The 12,272-nt window shown below is 31.6% G+C and overlaps 1 protein-coding gene across 11 annotated transcripts in view; it reads right to left on the bottom strand.

The window, feature by feature from the left end:
• CCSER1 (coiled-coil serine rich protein 1) overlaps positions 1 to 12,272 on the bottom strand; it is a 1,107,668-nt gene that overhangs the window by 700,158 nt on the left and 395,238 nt on the right. For all 11 annotated transcript variants that reach the window (XM_032459742.1, XM_032459692.1, XM_032459747.1 and 8 more), the window contains one exon: positions 9,298 to 9,505. In XM_032459742.1, the coding sequence (XP_032315633.1) occupies positions 9,298 to 9,505 (208 nt within the window). The remainder of the gene's footprint in view (positions 1 to 9,297; positions 9,506 to 12,272) is intronic.

Here is a 12,272-nt window from a genome sequence, read left to right as displayed (position 1 = left end):
ACTGAGACATTATTGCTGGATTCATGAAGAAAATTAAAAGTTAGACATGCATAGCAAAACCATATTAGTGGTTATTTGATTAATTATTGAATATGATTATAACACAAATAACCACAGCACTCAGGTACAATGAGGGTGGTACTTATTGTTAATACTGTAGGTTGCAGTTTGTTTTTAACAGGCATATTATGTAAGTACACATACCAGAGGAGGATTCTCTAGTTTCTCACCTTAATCCCACTTCATTTTCAGTTTGACATCAAATAAGTATCAGAAGATATACCAACGGCAAAGCAGTAGGCAAAATACTCCTGCAACTTTCCCAGGAAGAGAAATACAGAGGAAAACAACATTGTAGAGGATGGAGTTGGACAGGGAGCCAGAGTACAAATAATTCGGGAAGGCTGAGTTAAGGTAACATTAAACATATATAATAAAATACCATGTATATGCAATGATTTTGACAGAAACATCTAAGAAAATATACTGTAATATAAAATAAATAATATCTACAAAGCCCCTCTTTAACTGCACGTATCTATCCCTCTCCCACCCACTACTTCTACACAGGTAATCTCACCTGGAATATTATGTTTACTATCCCCATACTTTTTAATATAAATTCTTTAATAATATATTATTTAGCTTTGCAAATATTTTGAAACTCCATATTCTGTATGAATTTATCTGTGAATTGGGTTTTGAGTTCAAAATATTCTTTTTGGGACATGATGATTCGTGAACTTAAAGCATTCTATTACATGAATATACCCAGAGGGACAGTAATTTGGTACAAACAGTTTGGAAAATCTTTGATATTATCTAGCAGAATATGCCCTTACTTAGTAATTCAACTTCTAAAAGAGATTAACACTTTGCCCAAAGTCATATGGATCTAGTGAGAGTTGATATTCATATTTGAGCAGTCCGTCTTAGCACAAGCTAGTATATTGTGATCACTATAGCAGATTGCCTCTGCAGTATAAAAAATAATTTTAAGTAATATAAACAACACTCTTTAAAAGAAAAATAATACATCAATATGGATGGCACTCATGTAAGATAAATTTTTGGTCATTATTTTAATTAACCTGATAAAATTTCTAATATCCTTCCAAAACTCAGACATATCTTGCTTTAAAACATATTTTAAAAATTCTTTCAGGGCATGTATTATTCATTTTCATATCTTCAAATTCAGAGACTAATGCTTTGTAAAGAAATAAACCAATAATTTAATAACTGAGAACAAGCTGGGGATACTATTTCTATTCTAGGCTTTAGCTATGTAAATTAACACTTTGAATAGGTTTTTTACATATTGAAATTTCTAAAGCCTAGGTAATATGTTTTTGGAATTAATCAATGGATTGCCAAATCCCTTGACTGTTTATCTTTTCTTTTCTTATCATACTTCTTAGCATCATTTCTTAAGTTGGCTTTCTTAAAGCAATGTTTTCTCTTGGCTTCTTGATATTACACTCTTAGTGTTCTTTCCTTTTCATTGGTCACATTTTTTCCTGATTTTCTGATCATTAAATATTGGAGCATCTCGCTCAGGTTTTAGGTACAAACTCACTTTTCCATAGATTTAAATAAAATCCATATAATCATGAATACTCAATCTGTATTTCCAGCCCTGATATTTCTGAATTTGTAGCCATATTAATTCAAATTTCCATTTGACATATACACTTGCATGTCTAAATAAACATCTTAATCTCAACCTGGCCAAAAGAAAACTCTTGTTTCCTGTATGTCTCACACAGGTTACTCCTCTCCTAGTCTTTCCAGTCCCAGGAAATGGCAATAATGTCTGCCCATTACTCAAAGGACAGCCCTCAGTTACCCCTTCTTTTTCTCTATCACCACTTGATTCCAATTCACAGCAATGACTGTTGACATTACTTCCAAAACACATCACACATCTTTTTTCTGTCTCAACCTCTACTACCATGGTATGTCACCATTATTCCTCAACTGGAGAAACCTGTCATATATATAGAGCGAGAGAGAGAAAGAGAGAGAGAGGGAATGCACATAGGAAATTCAATTGGCATATATTAGTTCTTCAGTAAAGAAATATCAGGTCAAATGTGCTAGCACAGTTGAATACCCAGAAAAGCATAAATGGCAATAATACTTCAATTTTTAGTTCCAGCTAGTATAGCCTTTATTTACAAATTTAATATTAAAATATTATTCAGTAAATACAGCACATTGTCCTATTAAAAACATTTACCGATATATTTCCAAGTGTTTGGCAAATCTCAAATATTTTCTGCCTTGCTTAACACAATCAGTAATAATTAAAAATTATTAATTAAAAATAAATAAAAATTCAAGGGTATTTACCTCACACTCTCACTGTGCTAATCTGTTATATACATTTTATTGTTTAATTGTCCAAATAATTCTAAAAGATAGTTAATAATGTTGGATATGATGAAATAGAGACTCAAATACCTTAACTTGCAGCAACTAGTGGCCGAAGTGAGAATCACACCTAGATCTCAGTAATTTTAAACACCTGAAATTGTTACCATTCTAATATATGTCCTCCAGTGGGACTTTGTGAGTGAAACGGGGCTAAAGATTGGGCAATACTTTTTTTCTACCTTCTCTAATCTCTCCCAGAGGACTGTTGAAAGTTAAGGTTGCTTACATAGTAAAAGAGTCATGGAAATACACTTTCCTCCCTATCTTATGTTTCCAGATCAAGTTTTATAGTCTCATTAAAAAGCCAGACCTCCTATGGGCAGAATATTCTTATTCAGAAACCTATCCATTCTCAGTAAGTCTACAGTTATGCCATTATCTAGGCTAGCGGTTTCCTCAGGGAGTATATACTCAATCTTTTTATGTGCTATATTGTTGATCTTTTTAACTTATGTTATTCTAAAATTGAGAAGAAAATTAAGCTCTAATAACAATTTGTAAGAACTGATAACAGTGCTCTAACTTAGTCTATAAGTGGTCATAGCTCACATACAGGCCTCCCAAGGGAAGAAGAGAAATTCCACATAATGGAAGCATTGACAGTGGTGCTATCAGTTATATGATGACACTTCCTGTGTTGTTATATTAAGTATATAATTTCACAAGCGTTGATAAAAATCTAAATTTATGCAAAAACTATACCAATTCAGATGTAAACATCTGAATAATGCATTTTATTATCTTAGAAATTTATTTAGTAGATGTAGAGGTATTCTGAGAGATGAAAAATAGTGCTGCAGGGTACCTGGTTCAGCCACCCTCTGTTGAAGGTTTTAGGGAAGGTCTCACAGATGCTCTCAACCACATAATTTAAACTTTAAAAGATTAAAGTGGTTGTCCATCAGCTATTTCAAGCTAGAGAAGGGCTTCTCTTGAAGAGATTTGTGGATGTGGCTTTGCCTAATGGAGTGAATCCCTAATAAGGTTCACAATAGATCTAAAAAGAATAAAAGAATTTAAGAGAACTCTTTTCATAGAAACACTTCGCAGTTCAGAATTAAAGAAAGACAATACAAAATTAAAAGAGGACTTTGGAGAACAATGATGACAAGCACAAATAAGAATGAGAAAACTTATTCAGCTTCAAACATGTGCTAACTTTATAAGAAAGGAAAGGATAATTTGAAGGGTAGAACCAAGAGTAAAGAGGATGTAACTAAAAGCCATGTAGAATTATTCCCGGGCTTTGAGTCCAAATCAAGGAACTACTAACCTATGCATTAGTTCCAGGGTCTTCAAATGGAGAACTGTACTTTGGTTGCTACACTAAAGGTGTATCTACAACTGTACATGTTTTGCATAACGAGATTCTGTACTTTGAGCCAATGAGGTAATAGAATGATACTTTGGGTGGTCTTGGAAGGTGGTAAGTGTCCTTTGGACTGTAAGAAATACATCCCTGGGGGCCAAAGGTGGAATACTGTACTTTGGGTAAAAAGGGTCACAATGTTCCTCACCTCGTGGTATCCAGGCTTTCTATAGTGCTCTCCCACCTGAAACAAGGTTGGTCTTTACAACCAATAAATTTCACAAAAGTGATGGTATGTTACTCTTGAGACTAGGTTATAAAAGACATCATTCACTTTGTCTTATTCTCTCTCTTGGATTGCATACTCTGGGGGAAGCCAGGTGCTATGTCACTCAGTGAAGATGTTCACGTGGTGAGGCACTGAGACTCTGACCACCGGTAGTGAAAAACTGAATCCTCCTGGCACATTCTGTTAATCCTCAAGCCCAAACTTTCTTGACTGCAATCGTGGCTGACATCTTGAGTGTAACTCTATGAAAGGCCTTCAGCCAGAAGCAGTGTGTAAACTGCTCTCAAATTCCTAACCACAAAAACTATGAGACAGCAGATGTTTGTTTGAGTCTACTAGATAATTTTCTATGAATCAATACATAATTTTATTATAACCTTATATCTTTGTATCCTTCAACCTCACTAAATTCACTTATTATTCCTATTAGGTTTATTATTACCTTTTTTGCAGATTCCTTAGAGATGTCTATATAAACAAACATGTATCTGCTGATAGAGATAGTTTTACCTTTTCTTTCCAGTATTTATGCTTTTTATGTTTTATCTGGTTTATTTCTATTTGGGACATCCAGCACAATGTTCATTACAAGTGGAGAAAGTGGACTTTTTTGCCTTGCTAATAATATTAGCCAGAAACTTCAGTTTTGCATCATTAAATATGGATCTTAACTGCAGGAACAGAAGTTCCTTTCTACTACTAATGTGCTGAGTTTTTCTCTTTTTTAACCATAAATTGATGTTTGATTTTTTTCAAATGTGTTTTATTCACCTATTAATATGACCATACATCTTTTTTCTTTTAATTTATTAGTATAGTGAATTGAACTAATTTTTTTGTTCTTTTTAAAATTGAAGTATAGTCAATTTATAATGTGTTAGTTTCTGGTGTACAGCATAGTGACTCAATTATATACATATTCCTTTTCATATTTTTTTAAATATAGGTTATTACAAGATATTAAATATAGCTCCCTGAGCTATACAGTATGACCTTGTGGTTTATCTATTTAATACATAGTAGTTGGTATCTGCAAATCCCAAACTCTCAATTTATCTCTCCCCACGCCCTTCTCCCCCTGGTAACCATAATGCATTGATTGGTTTTTGAATGTTAAACAAACCTTGTATTCTTGCAATAGGCCCAACTAGGTCATTATATGTTTATATATTGCTGACTTTTATTTACTAATTTTAAGACTTTTGCATTTATGTATACATATTGGAGGAATTTTTTCTATAATTTCCTTTTTTATGAAGATTTTGACAAATTATTATAATAGGCCTATGCTGGCCACATCGAACAAACTAAGAAGCATATTCTGCTCCTTTACTTCCTGAACTATTTTGCATATTAGTCTTAAGTCTTTTTTAAATATTTGACAGAAAGCACCGGTGAAAGCTCCTGGACTTGGATTTTCTATATTGGGATTTTTTTTTCTTTTTTTCTCTTTCTAATAATAAAATATATTTCTTTAATAGAAATTGGAATATTCTGATTTTTAATTTCTTCTTATGTCACCATGGAAAGTTGTACTTACCAAGGGATTTGTGATTTCCATCTATATTGTCATATTTATTGCCATACTGCTTTTTATAACATTCCCTTGTTATCCTTTTTATGTCCGTAAGATTTGTAGTGATTATTCCTCCCTCAATTCATCGCTGATATTAGTAATTTGTGTTCTTATTTTCTTCAGTGTTTTTCTTCTACAGTTTTTTTTTTTAACTTTCCAAAGAACCAGTTTGTGCAGTTTCTAAATTTTCTGTTAGTTGTATGTTTTCATTTTCATTAATTTTCTTCTTTATATTTATTTTTATTACTTCCTTTAGGTTTAATTTGCCCTTTATTTTTCTAGCTTTTTAAGAAGAAAATTAGATTATTAATTATTTATTATTTGAATTATAAACTTTTACAGGTATAAATTTCCCTCCAAGCATGGCTTCATCTATAACCACAAATTCTGATTTGTTGTATTATTTTTATCATCTCATTTGAAACACTTTAAAATTTCCTTGAGGTTTCTAAATTGATCCATTGGTTATGTAGAAGTTTGTTGTTTAATTTCCAAGTAGTTGATGTTTTTTTAGTTCTTCCTAGTTAAACCATTCTTGATTTCTAATTTAATTCCATTGTTCTCAAAAAATGTATTCCATAGATGCCTATCTTTGAAATTTATTGAGACATTTTTATGACCCAGCATATACTCCTGTCTTGATGTTTCATATGCACTGCAAAGATTGTACAATTCTGTTATATAAAAGTAAGTTAGTCATTATTGAAGAAGTTAATAATGTTCAAATCTTCTGAAATTTTGCTTAATAATAAATATAGTTCCCTGAACTATACATTATGACCTTGTTGTTTATCTCATTTTCTTAATTTTGTTCCCCCTTCTTTGGAGATCAGTTGCTATTACAACTTTATAAAAGAAAGTCTTCTTGGTCAGTTACCATATAGTACAAACAAATTTTTTAATAAGATAATAACAAAAAGAGAACAGAGAAAACTGAAAGGAAACATTAGAACAGAAACTATTTCTGTAGATAATACACTAAATATTTTCTTTTCTAGATAATGGAATTATGAAAAAAATTAACAAAAGCGGAAGAAAAAAATGTACATAGTTCCTCCTTGCTATAGTCACTTTTTTATAAAATCATTAATACTAAAAGGTAAAGTGACAATAGAATTTCTTTTGGCCCAAATCCAGTATTTATTATTTTTTTTAATAAAGGAGTTGATGCTTGTAGTTGTAATACCAACTGATCTCCAAAGAAGGGGAACAAAATTAGGAGTATGAGATTCCATACAGATTATTAACACTTGACCCATCTCAGGAATTAAAATCTAAGATGTCAACAGAGCACCATTAGGAAAAATCTCAAATAAAAGCATTTTCTAGTGTGACACACTAAACCCATTAATTACTTTTTTATCTTAAAAATAAAATAATTGGGATCTTCTGTGGCTAAAATTTTATCAGACACAAAAGTGGACTACTATACGTCATAAAAATAAGATAACAGAAATAAACAATATTTTTTATATTAAAAAGGTATTATTAATCTAAAATGAGCAGTTGGAATTAAATTTGGTAATGAAATATGTTGTTGTTTTAAAACTCTTGGCTTAGAGAATATTTCAGTTTTCTTTACCAGCACCTATTATGCATATCTTATTACTAGAACACTTGTCTATGCTAATCATATACTAATAATTGCTTTTCTTGCTGACTGTAAAGAGTAAGACCCCTGGTCCCTGAATGGGCTTAACAAACAGATGTAATTATTGCTCATTTTACATCAGCTTTAAAAGTCAATTCTCTTCAGTTTCTTCAAATACTCTTTAATGAAGAAAAACAGATGTAAATGTAAAAACAATCTGAATATATTCTGAATATTGACTCTATAGTGCATATCACTAACTATTTTTAAATTATAAAACTAAGTACCGTCAAAAAGCCCCTTGACACTTTGTCAGTTCTTCCTACTTCTCTTTTACTTGTATTGGACAATTTTATAAAATTAAAATCCAGACCAAAGAGAGAGGTAGAAAACTGAATAGCTGAATGTTACAGACTTTGAGATTAATATATTTTAATTTAACAGCTGTTATTAAGTTGCCTTGTTCAAAGAGGTTCAGACTGCATGTCAAGCAAAAGATTGGGGAGATTTGGCAAGTGCAGAAAAAAATGCTAATGCTGTCAATATAGAAACCATATAGTCAGGTGTATAGTGGTGTACTGTTAAATATTTAACAGCTCACCAAAAATTAAAAGCCCTACCTTGTATCGTTTGCCAATTTCTGTGGCATAATACTCCCATGTGGCTGATTTCAAGCTACCAAAATGCCAAAAATGAATCTACAATTGGATAGCTGTTACATAGTATTTCCAAGATATACATCCAATAGATGTAAATAAGCTCACAAGTGTGGCTAATAGTAAAATATAGTAAAATAAATTGGAAATGTAAAGTATTGAGTATTGACTATCCTTTTAAAAATGTAATTTGGGACATTTAAAATATATATAATTTAAGTTTTTTATGCCTGTGTTTAACTGCCAGATCATCAAATTCCTGAAATTCTAACAGTGATCAAGTATACGCACACAACTCCTACACACCACTGCATAGATTCTAGACACAGAGATTACCCCAGCGACATAAGCTGGTAAGGGATGCAGAGATCTCTGCCAATTTTCAACTTAACAACTGATCAGAACACATGACTGGATGCCCTCAGCAGTTATGACAATCATTTCTCTTAAATGCTCTTCTCTCTGCCTGATTCTATTCTGGCCTCTAGTGGTAGCTGCTAATGTCATTACTATCATCAGTGTTACAATGATCATCATTGTAAGGGAGCCATAATACTAATCATACTTAATAGTTATATTTTTCTGTTCTCACATTATTTACTAATATCTCTTATCAATAACAAGAAATCAATTAAATGATAACGGCATATAATAAAAAGTCACTGAACTGGGAGTCAGGAATCTCAGGCTGTTGTCCTGAATTCACACCCACTCGAGGAAAATCATTTAAAATTTCTGTCCCCTCACTTTGTATCTTTGAGATAATACTGTATACACTTTTTATAGAAATCCTTCAAAGAAAATAACTTGTAACTACAAAAAATATATATATATATATATATATATATATATATATATAACACACTTGAATCCTAAAGAATGGCTGATTCCTGGACATAAAGATGAAAGACTCCACTGTACATTTTCCTGACTTGCTCATCATCTAACAGCACAAGCTGCAAGAGGGCAGCTGTATTTAATGGGCAAAATCAGTCAAACATTCAGATAAAGTTTTACTAGATTAATTGTTATTGGGACAAAAATGAGTAAATAAACTACTTTTATGGTATCACACAGAAGCTCAGTATCATTAAGGTGAAGTCCATTTAATAGGTCTCTCAATAGCTTTATAGTAACATATAAACATACGTAATAGCTGCTGCCCATTTCTCTTTACCTGACTTTTCCCAGGCTTGGTATCATTTTTTTTTCTTTTTAGATTCCTCTGCAGAATCTTAGAATTTTTGAGCTGAAGAGTACCTTATAAACTGGAGCTACAAACTCTTCATTTGACGTATGAGAAAAACTAAGCTCCATGAGGATGCGTGAGCCCTGCCCCAAGTTATACAATTACTGACATAAGTTGGGACTAACTAGGTCTACAGACTTCCCTTTCTACCAGCACTGAAAGACATTAATCTTAGAGAAAACCATTACCTCTTGAAGAACTCTCTTCATCTTTAATAATAAGGTCTTGACGGCTGTGCAGTCCTGTAACATCAGTCTGAATGGCAGAGAATCTAAGCCTCCGTTTTCCTCCACACCTTGCAGGGGCCAATCTGCAGATGGACTGCTGGGCATTCGGCTCACATGGGAAAACCTGGCTTCCTGATCATTGTCTTTTGTTAATTTCAGGGACAGGTTCCTAACAAGACAAAAAATGAACAAAAATTACTATACAGCATATTTCAGAGCAGTATTTTCCAAGCTGTTGATCAATGTCAGTAGTGAGCTAGAAAGATTTAAGATTTTCTTTATGACTCTCTTTATCTCCTCATATTAATCTTTGAAAATTCTGAAACCTTTGTCGAAATTATGGAATGGGTCAATTGTATACGTAGTGGTAAGATTCAATGACAATCACTGCTACAGAATTTTTTTCGCCAACTAGAACTTCTATTAAATATGGTAACAATGTTTACACTTTATTACACATGATAAGTGTTTACATTTTTAACTTTTAAAAATGCTGAAAGTCAAAAGAAATCACTGAAAGAAATTTTATATAGAGATTTTACAAAAATATGCTTAAAAATTAACTGGGAAGAAAAAATTATGAAACCAAAACTTGAGATAAAATAATTTTTGTTATTTTAATTTACCTAATCAAACAATGACCATTTCCGGATTGACTAGTATGCACAGGATTTTATGTGAAAATAGTGAAATAAATGTGAAATGCAGAACTCCATATGTAATTAGCATGCTTATCAAATAATCATTAAAATTTTAGCATAGTAATGTATGAAAAAACATATTTATTTTGTTCTACTTGATAATGAACAATTATTATCATTATTATTATTTTCTTTATTAAAATTGCTAACTTTGGTTATTTTGGTGGTGTTTCCAGGCTGTAAAATACATAAAAGATTCATTTCTTATTTCATCTACAAATGCTTTTGGTATAAGTGGTGACTCACAGTTTGGAACTATAGGCCAAAATTAACAGTTCAAGAATATCTGTTATTTTTATAGATTTTTCTCTTTCTTTTAACCTAACATATGACATTTATAGTAATAGGGGCCTCAGGGAATATCATTTGTTCAGTCATAAGTATTGTTTTTCAACAATTATTTTTAAATAATGCATTTTAAAAACAATTTAACATGCTTAGATTGAATGTATATATACAGAAAAGATATTAAGATTAATAATTTTCCAAACACATCTATCAGGCAGATCTAAAAAAAGTATGAAAAGAGGAGCTTAAGAAAATAATCATTTTTCATGTGTTTGTCTAAATTTGTTTCCATTTGTTAAAACCAAGGGGCCTACACAATAATGACAATTAACATTATAACATAGCTCAGGATATTTATGAAATAATAGTTTAGGATTTATGCTCAATTTCTATAGGTTCTATGTATATTATTTACTGAATTATATGACAAGGTCACTTGGCAACCTAAATTGAGAAAAAACAGAGTTGCCTTGGAGCCAGCCACCAACGTCAGGCAATGATGCGAATAAAAAAATATATATATCTTCAGTTAATTTTATCCATCTGATTATTCACTAATACTATAATTTAATTTATAAAGTATTGGATAATTAGTAAAGAAAACACATTTTTTGCATCACACCATTGTTCACTTGTCTTCACATTGATTACCATTGTCTTTTGAAGTGATAAGATAGTAAATACTATCCCCACCTTACATTTATAATTAAATAATAGATAAACAGCCATAGCTAACATCTTTTGAGGACTGACTATGGGGCAAGTACTGTGCTAACCATTTCATGTGTGCTAATTCATTCAAACATTGAACAAGACTAATAGGTAGATATAATGAGTATCTTAATTTTATATACCAGGAAAGAGACCCAGACAGGTAACTTTTCTAAGTTAAATAGCTATTAAGAAGTAGACCTAAGAGGATTCAACCTAAGTACATAAGCAAGATAAGACTTTTTCCCCTACTAACCATATTGTGTGCAAATATATAATAATTAATATATCTCAGGTAGTCCTGTAAGGCCTTTACATATGCTAAGCCATTTAATACTCATAACAACTCTTTGAGGTATTATAATCTCCACTTCACAGCTGAGGGATTTGAGTCTCAAAGAGGTTAAGTTACATGCTGATGGGGAAAGAGCAAACAAGGGACAGAGCTGAGATTTGAATGCAGGCAGTGCACTCAAGCTCTAAATCACTACAAGATGCTGCATCTCATGTGAAAAATAAGCAAGCAAATGAACAAAAACAGAAATTGAAAAACAAGTCGTACCTACAATTACACCAAGAATCATTTATATTTTCACTTTTAAAATATATCTGATATGACTGATTCATTTTAATTACACACAACTTGTAGTGAACTATAAAGTTATTCTTAAAGGTTTTTTATTTTCTTTTAGTGTCTTTCATGCTATTTTCTCTAAGACCAAGAAGAATAAAATGAAATATAAAAATTAGAATTCATGTTATGTGTAACAGCATTTTAGTTATAATAAAATTTTTAAAGATTTACCAGGTTTCAGTTGTGAACAAGCCTGGTGTCTGGCACATATTAGGCTGACTCAGTAAATAATTGTATAACTGAAGTGGAATAAATGAATACAATAATGAGTGAGTGAACAAAACATAATTCTTTGCAATAATCTATACCTACAGTTCTCATTTGTACACAGGAAATTTTCTGCACGGTGGATTGTTATGTATTGCAGGACTGCCAACCACAGCTTGAAATTTCCCAGCACTCTTACAATAAAATAATTAAACTAACAGTTTTATAATCCCTTTTAATTAGGTTGCTGCTTCTTTGAACCTGTTTGTCCAATCATGTATCTAAACATCAATAAAGACTGGAAAATCTTTCAGAAACCACACCAGTGTGAAGTCCTATGATTAATTTCCAGAAATTACTGAGGTTCTGAGGATTACTGCTTAACATTTACACGT

This window comes from Camelus ferus, chromosome 2 (assembly GCF_009834535.1).
Source record: "Camelus ferus isolate YT-003-E chromosome 2, BCGSAC_Cfer_1.0, whole genome shotgun sequence".
In the NCBI taxonomy this organism is placed as follows: Eukaryota; Metazoa; Chordata; class Mammalia; order Artiodactyla; family Camelidae; genus Camelus; species Camelus ferus.
This window is presented reverse-complemented; position numbering and strand designations above follow the sequence as displayed.